The following is a 23,888-nucleotide window of genomic DNA, read 5'->3' as shown; positions in this document are numbered from 1 at the left end:
TTACATTATGKCCACGTTGGAGGATGTTCTTTACAAGCTCCCYAAGGCCYGAGTRTTCACGCTCGTGGACGCCAGAGATGCCTTCCTGCAGTGCAAGCTCGACGAGCCGAGCAGCTATATGACCACCTTTTGGACACCCTGGGGCAGGAAAAGATGGTTGAAGCTCCCGTTTGGTGTCTCCGTGGCTCCAGAGGTGTATCAGCGGAAACAGCACGAGCTGTTGATGGGACTCAGTGGCGTGGAACCCATAGCAGATGACATCTTCGTGGTGGGCTGTGGGGACAGTGATGAGGAGGCAGAATGTGAGCATGACGCCAAGCTGCTGGCCCTTAGCTTGACCTGTCACAGATGCAGACAGGTCAAGCTAAGGCTAAGTATAAAAAAAGCTTCAGTTTAAAGTGCCAGAGGTCCGCTTTCATGGGCACATCTTGTCCTCCACCGGATTGAATGCAGATCATGAAAAAGTGAAGGCTGTCTTGAAGGCTGTCAATATTACCGCAGAGACAGATCACAAGCCCCTTATTGCTATATTCAGCAAGCCTCTCCTGAATGCCCCAAAACGACTGCAGAGCATGCTACTGGCCCTACAAAACTACAACCTCAAGGTGGTGTATAAGCCAGGGCCAGAGATGTATGTGAGTGACACGCTCAGCAGGGCTACTGCATCAGGGACACACACACTCTCCATGCATGAACAACACGCAGTGGGCAGCTTACAAACAGAGCAAGTGGATGTTGAACACATCAACCAGGCTGACTACCTCAATGTTACGGACCAGCGCCTTATACAAATCAGACAGCACACAGACAGGGACGAGCAACTCCAGGCATTGAGGTCTGTGATTCTGATGGGCTGGCCATCAGGAAGAAACTTCTATAGCCGTCAGAGAATATTGGCCAGTCAAAGAGGATCTCGGCCAGTCAAAGAGGATCTCAGTGTTCAAAATGGAGTAATATTCAAGGGTCGTTATTCCCTGGTCTCTCCGCCCTGAGATGTTGGCGCGCGCGTGACTCAAGTCACATAGGAGGTGAGGCCTGTTACAGACAAGCACGTGACACACTGTATTGGCCAGGAATGCAGAGTGAAATCAAAGACTATGTCAGTAAATGCACAATCTGCAATGAATATGCCATTGAGCAATAGAGAGAGACGATGATGTACCACGAGCTATCGATGTGCCCCTGGCAGATAGTACGTCTAGATCTCTTCCAGCACAGTGGCAAAGACTTTCTGCTGGTAGTCGATCATTACTCAGACTTCTGGGAGATTGACCTCCTCCCCGACCTCTCAGCAGAGACAACGATCAAACGCTGCAAGGCTCAGTTTGCCCGCTATGGCCAGCCAGATAGGGTAATTTCAGATAATGGACCTCYATTCTCCGGATTTGAGTTCTGAAAATTTGCTGCAGAATGGGAATTCGAGCASGTCACCTCATCACCACGACACCCAAAAGCTAATGGGAAGGCCGGAGTCGGCATTCAAAATCGCAAAGAACCTCTGCAAAAAAGCTCTGCGAGAGGGCAAAGATGCCTGGAAAGCATTCCTGCAGTGGCGCAATACCCCGACAGAAGGCATGGAAAGCAGCCCGGCCCAGCGCCTCATGGCACGGCGCTTAAAAGCAGCTCTGATAGTAGCCAGCACTCCTGGAGCCATGTGTGGTGACAGACGTGCTGGTGACGTTACGTCACAGAAGACAGGTCTCCAAGTTCACCTACGACAAATCAGCAAAAGACTTACCTGAGCTCAGGGTGGGTGAAACGGTGCAAATGAAGCCACTACCAGGGGACCGGACGGGCCTCTGGAGACTCGGATCCTGTGTACAGAAAGTGGCACCACGCTCCTACTTGGTCGAAGTGAATGGATCACTGTACCAGGGTTGACCTTCGGATTGCTGAGCCAGCGCCTACTCAGAACCCTGATGGTCATAGGGGTCCGCATGACAAAAGACGGAACCCCAGCAAGTCACATGGGGCCTGAGGCACAGGGCGAAGAGCCAGGGGATCACAGGTCGGCCGCTCCCTCGCCCATCAATACTCACCTTAGACAGTCAGGTGACACGCCTGTGTGGGAATCCGCAGTCCTCGCAGACAAGCCCCCTGTCTTTTCACGCTGCGGGCGTCTGTCCCAGCCACCAAAAACACTTCATCTGTAGGTTTCCCATTAGGGATTGTTGACAGACAGAGATTAAAGCGAAGAGAGTATCAAAATGTGTTTAGTTGTTACTTGAACAGTTTAGTTTTTTTTTCTTCATGTTGGTAATTATTACTAGATTTGTTTTGTTAGGGAATTGACAGCTCCTGTCCTATTTTATAAAAGGGAAGATGTTATGGATTTAAGATGGCACAGTGATGCCATCTGTTGGTAAATGTTAATTACTGCAACTCCAGTGTTTTTGCAATGTACTGAACAAGACTGGTTACTCACATCAATGCCTCTGTCTTGTCATTTAACAATCAAACGAAGATGGGCTACACATACTGAGAAATAGGGGCACTATTTCTCTCGCTCGGATGCTTTCTCTAGTGAAATACATCCAGCCTCTTGTGAATTGAAAGACAGTTATGAAACACAAAAACACGAAAGATACATAAAAATAAAAAAAAGATGTTTTGCTTGGTACATTTTTTGGGGAAGCCTGGTTTCTCTTGGCATCCATGAATACAAGCCACTGTTGAAAGCAAGTCTAAAAAGCGGTATATCTGTTCTATGTGTGCTATTTATATGCTTCCGTTCTTAAGTTTTGTTTTTGCGTATTTTACGTTCAAACAGCTGAAAGTACAATATTTTTGGTTAAGGAAAATATATTTCACAGCGGTTTAGATGGTACAATGATTCTATACTTGCTTGTTTTGTCACAAACTGAAATGAGGCAAACTATTCGAATTTTAGCAACCAGGAAATGGCGTAGCGATTTCTGCATAGTGCAACTTTGAAGGAAACTAGTGAAAGTTATCAGAAAGAAGACGCCCCCTTTTGTATGCAAAGAAATAGGCTTAAAAAACAATACTAATAATTTGAAGTATGCACACTGTAAGAAAGTGTTCATACACTTTGCAAGTGTAGGCCTATTCCTTTCAATAATAAAGCAATTTTCCAGACGGCAATGCACAGGATAAAATAGGGTGATGGGCGATACCGATCAAGTTGCAATGACATATAACATGGTTTCACCAGAATCAAAAGTGAAACTAAACTGATAGGCTACCCGCTACCGCATCCACAGTGAATATATGTGTTCGTCATTTGAAGTTGTTCTGGCAGGATGGCAGAAGCCTACGCATTTTCCCTGCTTGTTGAGTTGGAGGGGAATCCCAATATTCCCAAACTGAAAAACAAGTTGGTAAAATATTTCCAAAGTAAAAAGTCTAACGGTGGTGATTGTCTTGTGGAATACGAAGATGGACAAGAAGCAGTAGTGCGGTTCAAAACGGAGGAGGGTAAGTGATATATCAATTGCAAATGCTTGTTTTAAACGGCCTGTATCACCTATTGGTTAGACATGACATTCAACCAATGTTGTTAGGGAAATTCGACATGTACTTGTGCCTACCCTGCCCATCATATGATTAACTCAAAATAATGTTTACAACCACAAATAATAACGGTAGCGATCCAGTGTTTATAAACGTGGATATCGAATTTTACYTAGCATTATTTTGTGGCACTGTCGATGACACGCAGGGCTACGGGCCAGAAGGTTGAGGGATCAAATCAAATGTCTGTGTTTCTGTGCCAATGCACCACACATCCAATAAGCAAAGCATACCGACTTCCGGCACTTCAATATCACAGGAGGTTGGTGGCACCTTAATTGGGGAGATGGGTTCATGGTAATGGCTGTAGGGGAATCGATGGAATGGTATCAAACACATTAACTCCGTTCCAGCCATTATTATGAGCCGTCCTCGCCTCAGCAGCCTCCACTGTTCAATATTGTAATGACCTGACTAGATCATAAAGGAACAATTGTCCAGACAGAGGATGGAGTTAACGAATTGACGGTTTATTAACCCAACTTTACACAGGCTACTGTTTGGCCGTAGCCCATGCCAAATAAATGAAAGATACCCCACAAGCCAACCGTGACCTTCTCTTGTGAAGCCCAGACATAAGAGAAAGAACAACGGCTAAACCTGGTCTTAACTTCCAATGCTCCATCCCCCTGCCCAGCCCCCCTCCACGCCACTCCGCCAACCACCAGGATGCCTGGCATCAGAACATTCCGGGCATTCCCGTGATTGGCAGATAGCAGGTTGATTGGCATGTCGGATCCCACATCTGACACCAATGTAATGAAACAGGCAGGGAGCAGGTCTCAAACCCTCGWCCTTCTAGCACGAGGTCCGGCGCGCTATCGACTGTGCAGCAAAAGCATGCTCGTGTGGCAGAGTCGATTTCCGCGCTTARAAACCCAGGGTCATTACACTATCATGGTTTGCGTTTCATTTTCAACACCACAATGAAATAGACCAGGGTCCCCCAACTGGCTGCGGTGGTTTTATTCGCCCCCCATGTTTTCTGAGCCCCAAAAAATAATATATATTTATTTTTTATTTACATTTTCATTGTTAGACGAAAAAATGTAACACCAGGAAATCAGCTACAATGGATTTTAATTTGGGGAATCTTTTCCCAAGTACCTCCACGAATAATAGAGACACGTGATCATATACAAATGTAAGCAAGATTTGAAATTATTATGTTTTAGACAAATATTATTTCTGTTTGGGCATCTTGTGGTCAATTTGTTGGGTAAACAAGATCTCTAAACAAGATCAATAGTGGAGCTTTTCATGTCTTGGCGTATCCGTTGCCTATCAGCTATTCATTTTTGTTATGTGGATTTATATTGAAAATTGGAGCAGCTTTGCATGATTTTATGTGTGGTATGATTGCTAGTTAGCCTATTGCAGATCTGGACAAACGATCCACCTACCACTATTGTCACTATGAATGGTGTATAGCGGGCAGGATAGACAGACTGGTAGACTATATTGACCTGTGGTATAGTTACAGTTGGCGTGCGAAAAAGCGTAGTGCATATGGCAAAGGGCTGGGTGGTATACCGTATTTTACTATATACAGGTATTGATGCACGGACCGGTTTGGGTTTTTACTTTACCTTCTATAACGCTATTTGAATGTTTGGTTTGTTAAATGTGATACGCCGTGTATAACGTCCATTTGTATAGTTTACTCCGCAATTTGAGTCATCCCTCCGCTTTCTATCTCTCTCCACGCCWATTTCCACACAGACCTAGTCCCACCCTGTCACTCAAGGAGCGCATTTGTTGTTGCTTGACAACGACACTTTCGTTAAGTCTCCATGGTCAATGCAGCACATGCAATAATGTTGATGACAACAATGTTGTTTCCAATTTGATCTTAATATACATCCACAAGCGTTCTATAATTACAATATTAGTTTGTGTTTCTTACYTCTGCAAACAGCTAGTTTGTATTTTCTTAGCAAGGTAAGCTAAATTGTGTTAAATTGTGTTAGCCACTAATGCTAATCGCTAGTTAGCTGGCTAACTAGCTAAGTTAATAAAAGTACTGAGTCAGAGCAAACGTAGCTAGCTAATACAGCTTGATACCAGTGATGGTGGAGGCCTAAATCAGCATGTTGTTTGTGCAACAGTATCTTCTAAATCAAAGAGGAATAGGCGAAGCATGAATATGTTGGCTATATGAATAAAGATTTCATGTAGCCAAAGATTATACAGAACATCAATTTGGTTCCTCAACCCTGTCACAATAACTCTTCCATGACGTTTTCATTCCTTGTCATGTCAAACAACACACTATTGAATGTGCCCACTATTATTTATATTCTAACTATAGAATTATAATAAACATTCTATTTCCATGATTCCAAAAGTTCACCCAAGTGTTTTGATCTAATGCACTTGCGAACATTTGGTTAAAAATAAGGTATTTTTGCCCATATCTTGGCAGTGTGGAAATGATCTTAAATGAGTGCAGGAAATGCAGAAATTGATGGAAATGCAGGAAATTATTTTAGGGTGAAGTTGAATTGAACAGTGTAAACAATCAGAGTGGAGAAAGACCCATTGAAATAATTTTGAATATATGTGTTGCACCCTATGTGCATGCACTACTCATAAAGCAAATTTAGAACTTTTATTAATCAAAAACATAAAATACTGTCAAATTTGAAAAATACCATATGATATGATATTTTAGCCATATCGCCCAGCCCTATATGGGAAGTACCATAACTTTGATATAGGGAGGTGCATGCAAGCAGATGAGGAAATCTGGTTAGGATGGAAGAAATTACAGTTGAAGTTGGAAGTTTACATACACCTTGCCAATACATTTAAACTCAGTTTTTCACAATTCCTGACATTTAATCCTTGTAAAAAATCCCTATTTTAGGTCAGTTAGGATCACCATTTTATTTTTAAGGATGTGAAATGTCAGAATAATAGTACAGAGAATGATTTATTTCAGCTTTTATTTATTTCATCACATTCCCAGTGGGTCAGAAGTTTACATACACTCAATTAGTATTTGGTAGCATTGCCTTTAAATTGTTTAACTTGGTCAAATGTTTGTGGGTAGCCTTCCACAAGCTTCCACAATAAGTTGGGTGAATTTTGGCCTTTAAATTGTTTATGCTTGGGTCAATGTTTTGGGTAGCCTTCCACAAGCTTTCCCACAATAAGTTGGTGAATTTTGGCCCATTCCTCCTGACAGAGCTGGTGTAAACTGAGTCAGGTCTGTAGGCCTCCTTGCTCGCACACGCTTTTTCAGTTCTGCCACAAATTTTCTATAGATTGAGGTCAGTGCTTTGTGATGGCCACTCCAAAAACTTGATTTGTTGTCCTTAAGCCATTTTGCCACAACTTTGGAAGTATGCTTGGGCCATTGTCCATTTGGAAGACCCATTTGCGACCAAGCTTTAACTTCCTGACTGATGTCTTGAGATGTTGCTTCAATATAGCCACATAGTTTTCCTCCTCATGATGCCATCTATTTTGTGAGTGCACCAGTCCTCCTGCAGCAAAGCACCCCACAACATGATGCTGCCACCCCCGTTCTTCACGGTTGGGATGTTGTTCTTCGGTTGCAAGCTCCCCTTTTTCCTCCAAACATAACGATGGTCATTATTGCAAAACAGTTCTGTTTTTGTTTCATCAGACCAGAGGACATTTTTACAAAAAGTATGATCTTTGTCCCATGTGCAGTTGCAAACCGTAGTCTGGCTTTTTTTATGGCGGTTTTGGAGCAGTGGCTTTTTCCTTGCTGAGGCGGCCTTTCAGGTTATGTTAATATAGGACTCGTTTTACTGTGGATATAGATAGTTTTGTACCCGTTTCCTACAGCATCTTCACAGGTCCTTTGCTGTTGTTCTGGGATTGATTTGCACCAAAGTACGTTCATCTCTAGGAGACAGAACGCATCTCCATCCTGAGCGGTATGACTGCTGCGTGGTCCCATGATGTCTATACTTGCGTACTATTGTTTGTACAGATGACGTGGCACCTTCAGGCTTTGGAAATTGCTCCCAAGGATGAACCAGACTTGTGGAGGTCTACAATTTATTTTCTGAGGTCTTGGCTGTTTCTTTTTATTTTCCAATGATGTAGGCAAAGAGGCACTGAGTTTGAAGGTAGGCCTTGAAATACATCCACAGGTACACCTCCAATTGACTCAAATTATGTCAATTAGCCTATCAGAAGCTTCTAAAGCAATGACATCATTTTCTGGAATTTTCCAAGCTGTTTAAATGCACAGTCAACTTAGTGTATGTAAACTTCTGACCCACTGGAATTGTGATTAAGTGAAATAATCTGTCTGTAAACAATTGTTGGAAAAATGACTTGTTTCATGCACACAGTAGATGTCCTAACCGACTTGCCAAAACTATAGTTTGTTAACAGGAAATTTGTGGAGTGGTTGAAACACGAGTTTTAATGACTCCGACCTAGTGTATGTAAACTTCCGACTTCAACTGTATATAGTAAAACTTGCAAAAGGGCAAATGTAAACCAGGCAAAAAACACGGTACCCTCCCCTGTGCCCAATAAAATAAAATAAAAAACACACAACCCTCCCCAAAGCAAAGAAAAAAGTTTGACAACCTTCCCCTATTCTGGACTCCCTCCCCAGTAAATTATGAACTGTCCCTTACATTGTTATTACATTGTTATTCATGGCTGAATGTGTTTTGAACATTGCATCATTAGTAGCGGTTCTTTTCTGTCCCATGCACAGTCAGGCATAGAGTTCTTGAGAAGCAGGAGCACGAGATCAGGTTGGATCGAGGTGTGCTGAAACTGACCATTGGTCTGCCATCAGATGATGTCCCAAAGAGTGCACAGGTCAGTAGTTTCCTGATTGTGAACCATAGGCTATTCCTCTCTCTTACAGCCAGATTGTGCAGATGCACTACRAGTTTCCTATTTTTCTTTGTTTCTATTTCAATTTTTTCTATTTTTCTTTGTTCTGAATTGTCAAAGTTTTAAGTGACAATTTTATAGCCAATCATGTGACTATGTTGGCCAATCTCAATGCTGTATTAAATACATAACACAATATTTTTTTTATATTTAGGAAACACAGTCTCCTATCACCTCAGGCAAGTATCAAACATTTAATTTTTGGAAAAACATCTATAGTGTTTGGCAGCTAACAAGGCAGGCAATATTAAACACTCATATTGGGCTCCCGAGTGGCGCAACGGTCTAAGGCACTGCATCTCAGTGCTGAAGGCGTCACTACAGACACCCTTGTTCGAATCCAAGCTGTATCACAATCGGCCGTGATTGGGAGTACCATAGAGCGGCGCACAATTGGCCCAGCGTCGTCCGGGTTTGGCCGGTGTAGGCTGTCATTGTAAATAGGAATTTGTTCTTAACTCACTGGCCTAGTTAAATAAAGGTTAAATAAAAATATATATATATTAAACTATTCAACATGCCATTCTATGCAAACGTTTGTGTTATTAAAAGAAATGGTGGTATTATAAGACATGACATACATGTCTTTGAACGGGGTATGGTATTAGGTACCAGGGGTACTGGTTTGTGTCAAGAACTTCTGGGTTTTTCATGCTCAACAGTTTCCCATGTGTATCAAGAATGGTCCACAACCTTAAGGACATCAGCCAACTTGACACAACTGTGGGAAGCATTGGAGTCAACATGGGCCAGCATCCCTGTGGAACGCTTTCGACACCTTGTGTAGTCCATGCCCCTGTAACGGATGTGAAATGGCTAGCTAGTTAGCGGGTACGCGCTACTAGCGTTTCAATCAGTTACGTCACTTGCCTTGAAACCTAGAAGTAGTGTTGCACCTTGCTCTGCAAGGGCCGCGGCTTTTGTGGAGCGATGGGTAACGACGCTTCGTGGGTGACTGTTGTTGATGTGTGCAGAAGGTCCCTGGTTCGCGCCTGTGTCGGGGCGAGGGGACGGTTTAAAGTTATACTGTTACACCCCGACGAATTGAGGCTGTTCTGAGAGCAAGGCGGGGGTGTATTCTTTACATGTTRTATACACTCAGTGTATGTTCTTACATGCTTACATGTTATAAAGCATAACACCTGCAGGCTTTAAGTAAATTGTTACCCACAATTCAGCAGGTTATAGGGAGCCAATTGACAGCCAGCTCATGGCGTCAGCTAAGAGGAAGGCAGAGGTTGATGCTCCTCAGCAGGAATTACTAGGCTTCAAAAAGCAAGCTGTTGGTTAGTAGGCTAAAATCATATCTCAGCATTTCTCAAGTGGTGCAGGGTTGTGGGGGATTCCTATTGGTTTGTGTCTGAAGACCTGATTTAAAAATATATACAGTGGGGAGAACAAGTATTTGATACACTGCCGATTTTGCAGGTTTTCCTACTTACAAAGCATGTAGAGGTCTGTAATTTTATCATCCTTTTATCACATTGTATGATTTTTAAGTAATTAATTTGCATTTTATTGCATGACATAAGTATTTGAWCACCTACCAACCAGTAAGAATTCCGTCTCTCACAGACCTTAGTTTAGTTTTTCTTTAAGAAGCCCTCCTGTTCTCCACTCATTACCTGTATTAACTGCACCTGTTTGAACTCGTTACCTGTATAAAAGACACCGGTCCACACACTCAATCAAACAGACTCCAACCTCTCCACAATGGCCAAGACCAGAGAGCTGTGTAAGGACATCAGGGATAAAATTGTAGACCTGCACAAGGCTGGGATGGGCTACAGGACAATAGGCAAGCAGCTTGGTGAGAAGGCAACAACTGTTGGCGCAATTATTAGAAAATTGAAGAAGTTCAAGATGACGGTCAATCACCCTCGGTCTGGGGCTCCATGCAAGATCTCACCTCGTGGGGCATCAATGATCATGAGGAAGGTGAGGGATCAGCCCAGAACTACACGGCAGGACCTGGTCAATGACCTGAAGAGAGCTGGGACCACAGTCTCAAAGAAAACCATTAGTAACACACTACGCCGTCATGGATTAAAATCCTACAGCGCACGCAAGGTCCCCCTGCTCAAGCCAGCGCATGTCCAGGCCCGTCTGAAGTTTGCCAATGACCATCTGGATGATCCAGAGGAGGAATGGGAGAAGGTCATGTGGTCTGATGAGACAAAAATAGAGCTTTTGGTCTAAACTCCACTCGCCGTGTTTGGAGGAAGAAGAAGGATYAGTACAACCCCAAGAACAACATCCCAACCGTGAAGCATGGAGGTGGAAACATCATTCTTTGGGGATGCTTTTCTGCAAAGGGGACAGGACAACTGCACCGTATTGAGGGGAGGATGGATGGGGCCATGTATCGCGAGATCGTGGCCAACAACCTCCTTCCCTCAGTAAGAGCATTGAAGATGGGTCGTGGCTGGGTCTTCCAGCATGACAACGACCCGAAACACACAGCCAGGGCAACTAAGGAGTGGCTCCGTAAGAAGCATCTCAAGGTCCTGGAGTGGCCTAGCCAGTCTCCAGACCTGAACCCAATAGAAAATCTTTGGAGGGAGCTGAAAGTCCGTATTGCCCAGCYACAGCCCCGAAACCTGAAGGATCTGGAGAAGGTCTGTATGGAGGAGTGGGCCAAAATCCCTGCTGCAGTGTGTGCAAACCTGGTCAAGAACTACAGGAAACGTATGATCTCTGTAATTGCAAACAAAGGTTTCTGTACCAAATATTAAGTTCTGCTTTTCTGATGTATCAAATACTTATGTCATGCAATAAAATGCAAATTACTTAAAAATCATACAATGTGATTTTCTGGATTTTTGTTTTAGATTCCGTCTCTCACAGTTGAAGTGTACCTATGATAAAAATTACAGACCTCTACATGCTTTGTAAGTAGGAAAACCTGCAAAATCGTCAGTGTTTCAAATACTTGTTCTCCCCACTGTATATATTCGTTTTTTTATTGGGCTGTTCGCAATAACATTTGAAAAGGTTAAATGGGTCGCAGTACAACGTTTTGGGAACCACTAGTCTATGTGAAAGGAATGTTTTCTAGAATTATACATAATTATATAATGTTTAACTATACGACACAAAAGTTTGGTTAAGTTAACATACTATAACTGATTTGGCTAAGCAGTGGTTAATAATACATTGATAAAGTTGTATTACAGTTGTTGTTGTAGAATTCAACAAAGTAGTTGTAGTCACCTCCAAAAATACATGGTCTTATCATTCTCAGCTGCTACTGATTCAAAAGACTTACCAAAGAGCGGGGATGGAGATGGACACACTCCCCTTACTGAGCCACAGACAGAGATGGAGATTGAACCGATGGAAGTCGAGGACAAGCTGGTGTCCACATCAGCCGTGTTGGGGAACATTGAGGAGAGCATGAACAAGGAGTTCCTGGAGATGCTGATAGAGAACATCCTGAGTGCGTATAACACCTCTGGTTCTGACTCTCCTACTGCAACACAAACCTTCAGTGTGGAGATCCTGACACCTGTCCTAGACACTGGCCTGGCTGTTGTGACTTTCCAAAATGGAAAAGGTAAACAATAAGAATGATTAGTTGTTTTTCCACCTTAAAGATAGAATTATGACATTGCCATGAGCAGCACTGCAGATATTGCGATGAGGGCGATGCAAGACTTTGCTCTCACACATTCACACAGATTATGTGCGCATGCGCACAGGTTCACATCACACTGCTACAAGGTGGACGCTACGGGACTTAAACAGCTGAGAAGTTTTGCCTCGCTCTTCAACCCAATACTGCTGTTTACTTTGTGCAWTTACGTAATCTCGCTGAGTCTACCTTTAATAGAATTTACTGCTTGTAATTTTCCTAAATGACTAAAATGTAAATACCATTTTGAGAGGTATGGAATTTTATTCCTTTTACATACAACATGTCATCAAAGACACCAACTATTTACTGAATGTTATGACTTAGTATCTCTTGAAAGCAAGGCCATATCTCATCAGCATACTCTACTACTTATCTTATTTGTCAGAGACTGAGAACTTCATCACCAGCTGCACCAGCAACAGGATGTTCAGACAGAAACAACTATCTGTTAAACTCCTGGAACTCACCACAAAAGTGAAAGTTGAAAACATAAATCCAAATGTTAGTTCAGACCACCTCCAACTGTTATTTGGAAAAGGGGGCGAGGAGGTGGAAGACGCTGAAATGAATGAAGAGGACCAATCAGCAATCCTCACCTTTCAAGATCCTAAAGGTAAAAACAGTACTAAGAGAAAGCAGAATGATTTTTCCATAGGGTGCAGGGGCAAAAAAAATGTACGCCTTATTTAGGTATGTTTCTACTAATAATGATTTACTATTTGTTACTCAACTTGTCTATAATTAGATAGGCTATATGCAGTTTCTCTTCGGTCATACCTTGTTGCCCTAGAAGACTAACTGAATCGGTACCTACAAGAATACATTTATAGATAGAATTAATGCATCAATACTCTAGTTGACATCGGTAAAGTAGTTGTCTCTCTTCATATTGTCAGATTTTATGTAAGTCAAAATCGCTTAAAATATCATGTTTACAGGCACATGTGCATTCAGATGGTGAAAAAAATTGCTCATATTTCTCCCTCCTGTTCCTAAGACAAAATGATCAATTGGTGTATAATTTTACTGCAGTAAATACTTAATTCTCCAATAGTTAATTTTATATTTGGCTATATGTGAGAAGTTAGGTCTACAGTCAGTGTCCAGTTTTCAATGACTATACCATTAACACATCAAAGGTGCGGTAGAGCAGGGYGGCTGCCTCTCCTGCCACCCCCCCTACTTCTACCGTCCTTGGTACTACATAGTTATGTTATATATGTTATGACAAAATTATATTTCATAATGTATGAGGAATAATCTAATATTTTGTGTTTTTTATTAGCTGTTCACAGAGTCCTAGAGAAACCACATTACATCGAGAAGCAGCCTCTCAAGGCTTTCCCCTTCTATGATTCTCTGGGAACGGCCTTGTACGGCAAAGACAGACCCACATTGAAACTCCCTTCTGCCTTCACCGAAAACATCAACCAGGCAATTTGGAGATACCTCTGTGACAACCAGGAAGCTGCAGAGACCATCCACAAGGAAATGACCAAAAACTTCTGCAATGTAGACTTCCAACAACCTACCATCAAGTTAAGCCCACTGCCATCTCTACTCAAACAGAAGGGTGTGAAACCCAAGCACTTACAACAATGGAAGGACACCACCAAAGTTGCTTTAATCCAAGCCTTGTCTAACTTTAAATCATTGGAGCTCCAGGTTCAGGACACTGCATGGGAAGAGTCTGAAGGGGAGATCCTCAAGGCGGTGTCTGGGGAGGCCGTGATGGTAGTCCAGGAAGAGACCAGAGGTGTTCTGGCAGTGGTAGGATTGGTAGAAGATGTGGACCGGCTCAGMCAGACACTGGATGGGATCATGGACAGGATATCTAGAAGAATCAAGAGGGAGAAGGCGAGCATAACAGAGGAGTTCCCTCTGGTTCCATCAATCTACCAGGTACTGTTGCATGGCGGCCTGCTGGACAAGATTGTTGGTGAATTCCCAGACTTGAAGCTGACGTATAATCAAGAGAGCCAGAGTGTGACCATCTATGGGTTGATGCAAGAGGTGTTGTGTGCTAACAGAAAGCTTGCAGGTGAAGTAGTAGCCCTGAAACAAAAGCTGGTGGAATTGGATGACTACGTCCTTGAGTTCCTGCAGGAAGAAAACCAGGAAAAGCTATCCAGTTCCCTTCTCACCTTACAGAGCATCAATGCAGCACTAAAAATAGAGAGAAAAGGAGTGCAGCTTCTGGCAGTCTCTGAGGAGGCCCTGTGCGAAGCAGAACATCAACTGCATACGCTTTTGATTTCTCAATACATAGATGTAGAAGACTCCGATCTCCTGAGGATGTCCGAGTGGAAGGATATTGCCAACCGTTTGGAGGAAGCTTCAAACACTCCTTTCAGGAAAGTTATGGTCCAGACATCAGGTGCCTATTCAGGACAACAAGTGGTAGTGTCTGGCTACAAGGAAAAGGTTCTCTTAGTCCGGAATGAATTGGATGATTTCTTACACCAAAATGCTCATGTTGACGAAACTATCGAAGTTAAGCCTGAGGCTATTGGTAAATTCATCCAGGAACAACACAGGGATGCTTGGTCTGATAAAGTCAGAGATAGTGGAGTTAAAGTTTCTTTCAAGGATGAGGCTATTTACCTGAGTGGCACCAGAGTTCACGTAACAGATTGCAAGGAATTATTCGAAAACTTGGTATCCTCCACATTCTTTGACGCCTTGAAAATCTCCAAGCCTGGAGCAAAGAAGTTCTTCCAGGACAATGAGCCCATGTATGTTGACACAGTCATGAATCAGACAGGCTGTGTGGTCCAGCTGATTGAAGAAGAGTATGATGTCAATGGCGGACAAGGCATAAAGCTAGCTGGAGGAGGAATGAAACCTAACTACCAGCTTCAAACACCTGATGGGGTGGAGATAGCCGTTTGCAAAGCAGACATGTGCAAATATTCTGCAGACGCTGTTGTCAATGCCGCCGCCCTGGACCTGAAGCACAATGGCGGTCTTGCAGGAGCTCTTCTGGATACTGCTGGCCCTCAACTGCAGGATGAGTGCAACCAGATCATCAAGAACAAGGGTCAGCTCAAGCCAGGGGACAGTGTCATCACTAGTGCAGGAGGGAAGCTCCGCTGCAAGCACATCATTCATGCAGTGGGACCCAGGTTTGACCAGGCAAACCCCCAGAAGGCCATGGGACAGTTGAGGAGGGCGGTGAAAGGGAGTCTGGATCTAGCAGAGACCCACAACTGCCTGTATGTGGCTCTTCCTGCTATTAGCTCCGGGAATCTAGGCTTTCCTCTGACCCTGTGTGCAGACACCATCGTCAAAGCGGTTAAAGAATACTGTGACGACAAGTTTGGGTACAATACTCTGAAGAAGATCCATCTGGTGAACAATGATGACAAGACAGTCCAGGCTATGGAGGCAGCGGTGCTGAAGGTGTTTGGGAGCCATGGGACTAGTCATCCACGAGAGAATCGACCCACCATAGCTACACACAGCCAGCCTGGTAATCGGGTTCAACGCACAAGTGGTTCAAGTGTGCAGACAAAAGAGGGGCTAGCTATTACCCTGACGAAAGGGAATATCCAAGATGCTGTGGTAAATTGTTTCCAATGTTACTTTGGCTCACTTTGATTGTATACATTTCAATAGTCTTAGTTAAAAATGTCTTCGATTTCATGACGATAAAATCAGAAGAGCCAATAGTTTTGTGTAGTCAGACATGAACKCTTTTGGTGTTGAGGTACCATATACAAGTTGTCATTGAATGACAATCCAGTTTATAATCAGTTACATGCAACTTGAAGATTTTCATAGATCTGTTTCAAGTTTATTTGCCATGTGTAAACAAATACATTGCACGTTTAACTCTTAAATTATCTTACTGTTACAGACAGAAGTTGTGGTCAACACCGTGGGTGAGGACCTAGCACTTAACCATGGTGCAGTCTCCAAGGCCATCCTCACCGCTGCTGGCCCCCAACTTCAGACTCTGGTAAACCAACAGGGCACAGCCGGAAGGGCTGGGGAAGTCATTGTCACCACTGGCTGCAACCTGAAGAGCAAGCGAGTGTTTCATACCATCGCCCCTCACTGGGACAATGGACAAGGAGCACCACAGAAGGTAAATTATGTTGTTCCTTATCTAAGGATATATAGTTTCATTTTTTGTGTATTTGTACTGTATTTGTTGTGTACATTGCGTTCAGAAAATATTCAGACCACTTCCCTTTTCCACATTTTGTTACGTTAGTCTTATTCTAAAATTGCTGAAATATATTTTTTCCCTCATCAACCTACACACAATACCCTATAAAGACAAAGAGTAAACAGGTTTTTATAWWTTTTTTTACAAATGTATAAAAAAATAGAAAACAGAATATTATTTACATAAGTATTCAGACCCCAGGTGCATCCTGTTTCCATTGATCATCCTTGAGATGTTTCTACAACATGATTGGAGTTCACCTTTGTTCAATTTAATTAATTGTACATGATTTGGAAAGGCACACATCTGTCTATGTTAGGTCCCACAGTTGACAGTACATGTCAAAGCAAAAAGCCATGAGGTTGAAGGAATTGCCCGTAGAGCTCCGAGACAGGATTGTGTCGAGGCACATATCTGGGGAAGGTTACCAAAACATTTCCGCAGCATTGGAGGTCCCCAAGAACACAGTGGCCTCAATCGTTCTTAAATGGAAGAAGTTTGGAACCACCAAGACTCGTTCTAGAGCTGGCCGCCCGGCCAAACTGAGCAATCGGGGGAGAAGGACCTTGGTCAGGGAGGTGACAAAGAACCCGATGGTCACTCTGACAGAGCTCCAAAATTCCTCTGTGGAGATGGGAGAACCTTAAAGAAGGACAACCATCTCTGCGGACACTCCACCACTCAGGCCTTTATGATAGACTGGCCTGACGGAAGCCACTCCTCAGTAAAAGGCACATGACAGCCCGCTTGGAGTTTGCCAAAAGGCATTTAAAGGGCTTTCAGACCATGGGAAACGAGATTCTCTGGTCTGATGAAATTAAGATTGAACTCTTTGGCCTGAATGCCAAGCGTCGCATCTGGAAGAAACCTGGTACCATCGCTGTGGTGAAGCATGGTGGTGGCAGCATCATGCTGTGGGGATGTTTTTCAGTGGCATGGACGGGTAGACTAGTCAGGATCGAGGGAAAGATGAARGGAGCAAAGTACAGAGAGATCATTGATGAAAACATGCTCCAGAGCACTCAGGACCTCAGACTGAGGCGAAGGTTCACCTTCCAWCAGGACAACGACCCTAAGCTCACAGGCAAGACAACGCAGGAGTGGCTTGGGGACAAGTCTCTGAATGTCCTTGAGTGGCCCAGCCAGAGCCCGGACTTGAACCCGATCGAACATCTCTGGAGAGACCTGAAAATAGCTGTGCAGCAACGCTCCCCATCCAACCTAACAGAGCTTGAGAGGATCTGCAGAGAAGAATGGGAGAACCTCCCTAAATGAAGGTGTGCCAAGTTTGTAGCGTTATACCCAAAAAGACTTGAGGCTGTAATCACTGCCAAAGGTGCTTCAACAAAGTACTAAGTAAAGGGTCTGAATACTTATGTAAATGTGATTTGTTTTTTATTTTCAATACATTTGCAACCATTTACATAAACCTGTTTTTGCTTTGTCATTATGGGGTATTGTGTGTAGATTGACGAGTGAAAGAATAAGGCTGTAACGTAACACAATGTGGAGAAGTTAGTGGGTCTGAATACTTTACAAATGCACTATATATAAAATATCTATAAAATGTAAGTAATGTAATGTCCGACACTTGATGAAATTACATATCCCTAGGTAGGATGTACTAGGTCAGGGCTCTCCAACCCTGTTCCTGGAGAGCTACTGTCCTGTAGGTTTTCACTCTGACCCCAGTTGTATCTAACCTGATTCAGCTCCTCAACCAGGTAATTTTAGCAGGTGTGCTAGATAAGGGTTGGAGTGAAAACCTACAGGTTGGTAGCTCTTCAGGAACAGGAGTTGGAGAGCCCTGTACTACGTAGTATTAAACCACGTCTTACTGATGTCTAACTGAAATGTACCTAGATATTGAGCGGGATCGTGAAAGAGTGCTTGAGTGAGGCAGAGCATCAGGGACTCATCTCGATCACCTTCCCTGCCATCGGCACGGGAAACCTGGGCTTCCCCAAAGACCTGGTGGCCTCTCTGATGCTGGAAGAAGTCCTCAAGTTTAGCAGTAAGAAGAACCCCAAGCACCTGAAGGAGGTGGTCTTCATCCTCCACCCAGATGATGCATCGACGATCCAGGTAAGGAAAAGAGTATAGTAGTCGATAATATAGTCGATAAAACTACTGTCAAATGTAAAACCCTTTTCTGCTTCAAGGTGCAATTTGTTTTCCTCTTTTAATTGCTTCTAACTTTGCTCACAGGCTTTCACTGATGAATTTAACAAAGGTTTCACAACCCAGTCGGGAACGTCAAGGGGCTCAGCAGCYTCCAGTCAACAGAGTAAAGGTATGTTAATAATAATATATTCCATTTAAATATGTTCATAATATATGCCATTTAAATATATGCCATTTAGCAGACACTTTTATCCAAAGCGACTTGCGGGCATGCGTTTTACGAATGGGTAGTCCTGGAAATTGAACTCACTATCTTGCCGTTGCAAACGCCATGCTCTACCAACTYAGCTATAGAGGACTACGAGATTCATATATGTATATTTTGACAAATTATGGTTTCCTAAGGTAAGATGTGATATAAACCAGTAKATTTCTTGGGTTCGAACCGGTTCATAACTTTATTTTCCTGGTCGGAACAGTGGAATGAAACCCCAAAAATTGTGTTTCTGTTCAGAACAAAACGATTGGAAATCATTTTGGTTCCAACCCCTGGGAAAGGAAACAAGCACTCATTAAGATCACATTAAGAACACACTTAACAAGATAGAAGATAGAGTTCTGTTGATGCTGAAAACAGAATATATGTTTTTAAATAACGTTCTTTGAACGTTACTAATGTTTTCTTGTGGTTTTTATGGTAAGTTTTCTAAATGTTCTGAGAACATGACTAAAAAGAACCATGAGGAAACCTGCAGAAAACGTAATGTTAAAGTACTGAAATTCCCACAGAAGAACGTTGTTTCTTATCGTTCTCTGATCAATTTGAGAACATTACTTTAAATAGAACGAGGAAACCTATATGAAACGTTATGGAATGGTTGTATGCAAAATAACCATAGGACAACCACACTCTCACCAAGCTCTCAGAAACATATGGTTCTCCAAATTTGATGTGCTAGATGGGTAGTCCCATGCTCTTCACCCCATGAGGAGTAATGAGTGATCTTCACCCTGTTATTGTCAAGCCTGTTAGAGGCCCAAGGGTAACTTGTCACGTCCTGACCATAGAAAGCCTGTATTTTCMATGGTAGAGTAGGTCAGGGCGTGACTAGGGGTGTTTAGTCTAGTTTATTATTTCTATGTGGGGTTCTAGGTTTATTTTTCTATGTTGGTGTTTGTGTAWGATTCCCAATTAGAGGRAGCTGGTAATCGTTGTCTCTAATTGGGGATCATACTTAAGTTGCATTTTTTCCACCTGTGGGTTATGGGATATTGTTTATGTTTAGTTGCCTGTTCGCACTACATTGTCATCACGGTTCGGTTATTGTAACGTCCTGACCAGAGTTCTTATGTGTTGTACTTGTTTTAGTGTTGGTCAGGACGTGAGCTGGGTGGGAATTCTATGTTGTGCGTCTAGTTTGTCTGTTTCTGTGTTCAGCCTAATATGGTTCTCAATCAGAGGCAGCTGTCAATCGTTGTCCCTGATTGAGAATCATATATAGGTGGCTTGTTTTGTGTTGGGGTTTTGTGGGTGATTGTTTCCTGTCTCTGTGTTTTGTCTGCACCAGATAGGGCTGTCTCGGTTTTCACATTTGTTATTTTGTTATTTGTATTAGTGTTACCGTTTATTCGTCTAATTAAACATGTTGAACACTAGCCGCGCTGCATTTTGGTCCTCTCCTTCACCTATGGAAGAAAACCGTGACAGTTATTCTTTATTTTGTTTTGTATTAGCTTAAGTTTCACTTTCATTAAAATATGTGGAACTCGAAGTGCGCTGCGCCTTGGTCCGACCATCATTACGAACAGCATGACATAACTTTATCAGTTTGATATTATATGTGAGTTTATCTGTACAAGGGATACTTGATCAATGAGACAATGTTGGATTTATCGCAAACATGTTTTTAAACAATAGTTAGGCAGTTAAATAAGTGTCCGTAACAGGGTTGACAGACAGTGTGGTACACGTGCAGATAAAATGCTCTTAGTTCATAGGATTTTAATGCCTGAAATGGGTGGGGGGGGTTCCATAGGCTAAACATATCCCCCATGCAAATTAATGTTGAAAGAAGAGATATTTAAAAGTTCATTGCTTAAAAATGTGCATGTCCAAAAGGCATCCATTTTGTGGATCGACCGAGGTCCCTTATGTAATTGGCTTGACTTTTCTTCCCTCTTTACTAGGCCCTTTCTCTAAAATCACTTCAAGCTCAGTGATGCACGAGACGAAGATGGGAGGGGTGCTTATACAGGTCATCACAGGAGACATCACCAAGGAGACCACTGATGTCATCGTCAACTCCTCCAATAACACCTTCAGTCTCCAAACAGGTAAATCTAACCTTACTTCTGTCTCATTTCACTGGTGTTGACCTGTTTTTCTGTACATTACACAATTGTTAACATAGCAAATAATAGGTACTAACTAACTTTACATTACAGAACATAATGGCTACGCTGTATTTGATAACTATAAAGCTCCTCGTACACAATTTTTATAGCCCTTCTGTTCATCTTATACTTCCTTCTCCAGGGGTATCTAAGGCCATTCTGGATGCGGCTGGTCAGATTGTAGTAGCGGAATGCCAACAACTCGGTAAGAACCTATATATCTGAAAGAGTATATGATCAAAAAATAAGACTATTTGAACAAGCCTCGGCTCGGCAAACTGTCTGCTCTTCCTCTCTGTCGCCGAACCTTCCTCTCTGTCTCCCTCTACAGTGCCTTGCAAAATTATTCATCCCCCTTGTTGCATTACATTTTGTTGCATTTCAACCTGTAATTTAAATTGATTTTTATTTGGATTTCATTTAACGGACATACACAAAATAGTKCAAATTGGTGAAGTGAAATGAAAWWTRTTTATTGTTTCAAAAAATTCWAAACAATATAAAATGGAAAAGTGGTGCGTGCATATGTATTCAAGCCATTTGCTATGAAGCCCCTAAATAAGATCTGGTGCAACCAATTACCTTCAGAAGTCACTTAGTTAGATTGCACTTTATTTAAGTGTCACATGATCTCAGTGTATATATATACACCTGTTCTGAAAGGCCCCAGAGTCTGCAACACCACTAAGCAAGTGGGACCACCAAGCAAACGGCACCATGAAGACCAAGGAGCTCTCCAAACAGGTCAGTGGAGAAGAACAGATCAGGGTTGGGTTATAAAAAAATATCTGAAACTTTGAACATCCCATGGAGCAGCGTTAAATCCATTATTAAAAAATGGAAAGAATATGGCACCACAACAAACCTGCCAAGAGAGGGCCTCTCACCAAAACTCAAGGACCAGGCAGGAGGGCATTAATCAGAGAGGAAACAAAGAGATCAAAGATAACCCTGAAGGAGCTGCAAACTCCACAGCGGAGATTGMGGTATCTATCCATAGGATCACTAAGCCGTACACTCCACAGAGCTGGGATTTACGGAAGAGTGGCCTGACAAAAGCCATTTATTTAAAGAAAAAAAAATAAGCAAACACATTTGGTGTTTGCCAAAAGGCATGTGGGAGACTCCCTAAACATATGGGAGAAGGTACTCTGGTCAGATGAGACTAAAATGTAGCTTTTTGGCCATCAAGGAAAACACTATCTGGCGCAAACCCAACACCTCTCATCACCCCGAGAACACCATCCCCACAGTGAAGCATGGTGGTGGCAGCATCATGCTGTGGGGATGTTTTTCAACGGCAGGGACTGGGAAACTGGTCAGAATTGAAGGAATGTTGGATGGCACTAAATACAGGGAAATTCTTGAGGGAAACCTGTTTCAGTCTACCAGAGATTTGAGACTGGGACGGAGGTTCACCTTCCAGCAGGACAATGACCCTAAGCATACTGCTAAAGCAACACTTGAGTGGCTTAAGTGGAAACATTTAAATGTCTTGGAATGGCCTAGTCAAAGCACAGACCTTAATCCAATTGAGAATCTGTGGTATGACTTAAAGATTGCTGTACACCAGTAGAACCCATCCAACTTGAAGGAGCTGGAGCAGTTTTGCCTTAAAGAATGGGCAAAAATCCCAGTGGCTAGATGTGCCAAGCTTATAGAAACATACAGTTGAAGTCGGAAGTTTACATACACTTAGGATGGAGTCATTAACTTGTTTTTCAACCACTCCACAAATTTCTTGTTAACAAACTATAGTTTTGGCAAGTTGGTTAGGAGATTTTTCCAACAATTGTTGTTGGAAGTCATTTTTCCAACAATTGTTTACAGACAGATTATTTCACTTATAATTCACTATCACAATTCCAGTGGGTCAGAAGTTTACATACACTAAGTTGACTGTGCCTTTAAACAGCTTGGAATATTCCAGAAAATTGTCATTGCTTTAGAAGCTTCTGATAGGTTAATTGACATCATTTGAGTCAATTGGAGGTGTACCAGTGCCTCTTTGCTTGACATCATGGGAAATATATCTGGGAAATATGGAGTCCTATATCGACATAACCTGAAAGGCCGCTCGGCAAGGAAGAAGCCACTGCTCCAAAACCGCCATAAAAAAGCCAAAAATTGTGGATATATTGAAGCAACATCTCAAGACAACAGTCAGGAAGTTAAAGCTTGGTTGCAAATAGGTCTTCCAAATGGACAATGACCCCAAGCATACTTCCAAAGCCCTGACCTCAATCCTATAGAAAATTTGTGGGCAGAACGGTGAGTCAGTCTCAGGGGTTCGGCGGAGGTCAAGACACACATCCGACTCACATGATTCGTGATGACACGCCCCGCTTGGCCATCATTGGCTGCAGGTGATCACGCTACATCGCTTGGCCTATCTGTGCTGCAGAGAATTTGGTGCGCTCAGTAGTCGACTTGTGACTGTCGTGATGGTACGTCTTGTGATTTCTTTCTTAATATTTTAATCCCTTCATACTTACTATGTCAGCAAAAAAGAAACGTAGTCGGCACGAATATGTACACTATGATCACATGTATAACGGAACTGATGGTCAGCGGGCCTAACTGCATTGATTGCAATGCCAAGTTGAGCAATTCTAGTCTACACCGGCAAAACATAAGAGAACACACTCTTTAACGCATGGAGATGCGGAAATACAAGAACACACGCTCGCTGAAATCAAGGTGAGAGAGACAGATTTCGATAAAAGGCTACCTGCCTGTCTTCGGCTTTGACCATAACAAACATCTCCAGCATCTGACGAAGTTCTTACCTCGATCGCAAGCCAGGGCAAAACCAACACACTCATTGGTGAAACCTCATAAAACCAGCTGTGTTGAGAGGCATATCATGCTGGAATAGAAGTGCTGACGTTAAGTTATTCAAATTCCTCTTTCAAATGACACCACAGACGTTTCAATCTAAGCCCTTAGCCTGTATTCGTGCGCTATGTGAAAGACACGTATAAAGGAAGTTTTATTTTTGTAAGCCTCTACACACACAACTAAGGCAGCGATGTGAAGAAACTGTGATGGACTTCTTCAAAGACAACAAATCTATTCCGGGTATGGTTCTGCAAGTTTTCTCGGACGAGCCCAAGTCATGCGGGAGAA

At 42.7% G+C, this 23,888-nt stretch overlaps 1 protein-coding gene across 1 annotated transcript in view; it reads left to right on the top strand.

The window, feature by feature from the left end:
• The first annotated feature begins 3,012 nt into the window (after positions 1-3,012).
• parp14rs1 (poly(ADP-ribose) polymerase family member 14-related sequence 1) overlaps positions 3,013-23,888 on the top strand; it is a 28,212-nt gene continuing 7,336 nt past the window's right edge. The window contains exons 1-11 of the mRNA XM_070433677.1: positions 3,013-3,438; positions 8,246-8,352; positions 8,585-8,609; positions 11,675-11,986; positions 12,453-12,680; positions 13,353-15,631; positions 15,927-16,157; positions 18,105-18,326; positions 18,450-18,534; positions 20,553-20,699; positions 20,902-20,964. Of these exons, the coding sequence (XP_070289778.1) occupies positions 3,264-3,438; positions 8,246-8,352; positions 8,585-8,609; positions 11,675-11,986; positions 12,453-12,680; positions 13,353-15,631; positions 15,927-16,157; positions 18,105-18,326; positions 18,450-18,534; positions 20,553-20,699; positions 20,902-20,964 (3,874 nt within the window). The 5' untranslated portion in view covers positions 3,013-3,263. The remainder of the gene's footprint in view (positions 3,439-8,245; positions 8,353-8,584; positions 8,610-11,674; positions 11,987-12,452; positions 12,681-13,352; positions 15,632-15,926; positions 16,158-18,104; positions 18,327-18,449; positions 18,535-20,552; positions 20,700-20,901; positions 20,965-23,888) is intronic.

The sequence above is a fragment of the Salvelinus sp. IW2-2015 genome, linkage group LG20 (assembly GCF_002910315.2).
Source record: "Salvelinus sp. IW2-2015 linkage group LG20, ASM291031v2, whole genome shotgun sequence".
Classification (NCBI taxonomy): domain Eukaryota; kingdom Metazoa; phylum Chordata; class Actinopteri; order Salmoniformes; family Salmonidae; genus Salvelinus; species Salvelinus sp. IW2-2015.
The sequence above is the reverse complement of the archived record's forward strand: the minus strand, read 5'-3'. Positions and strand labels throughout refer to the sequence as shown.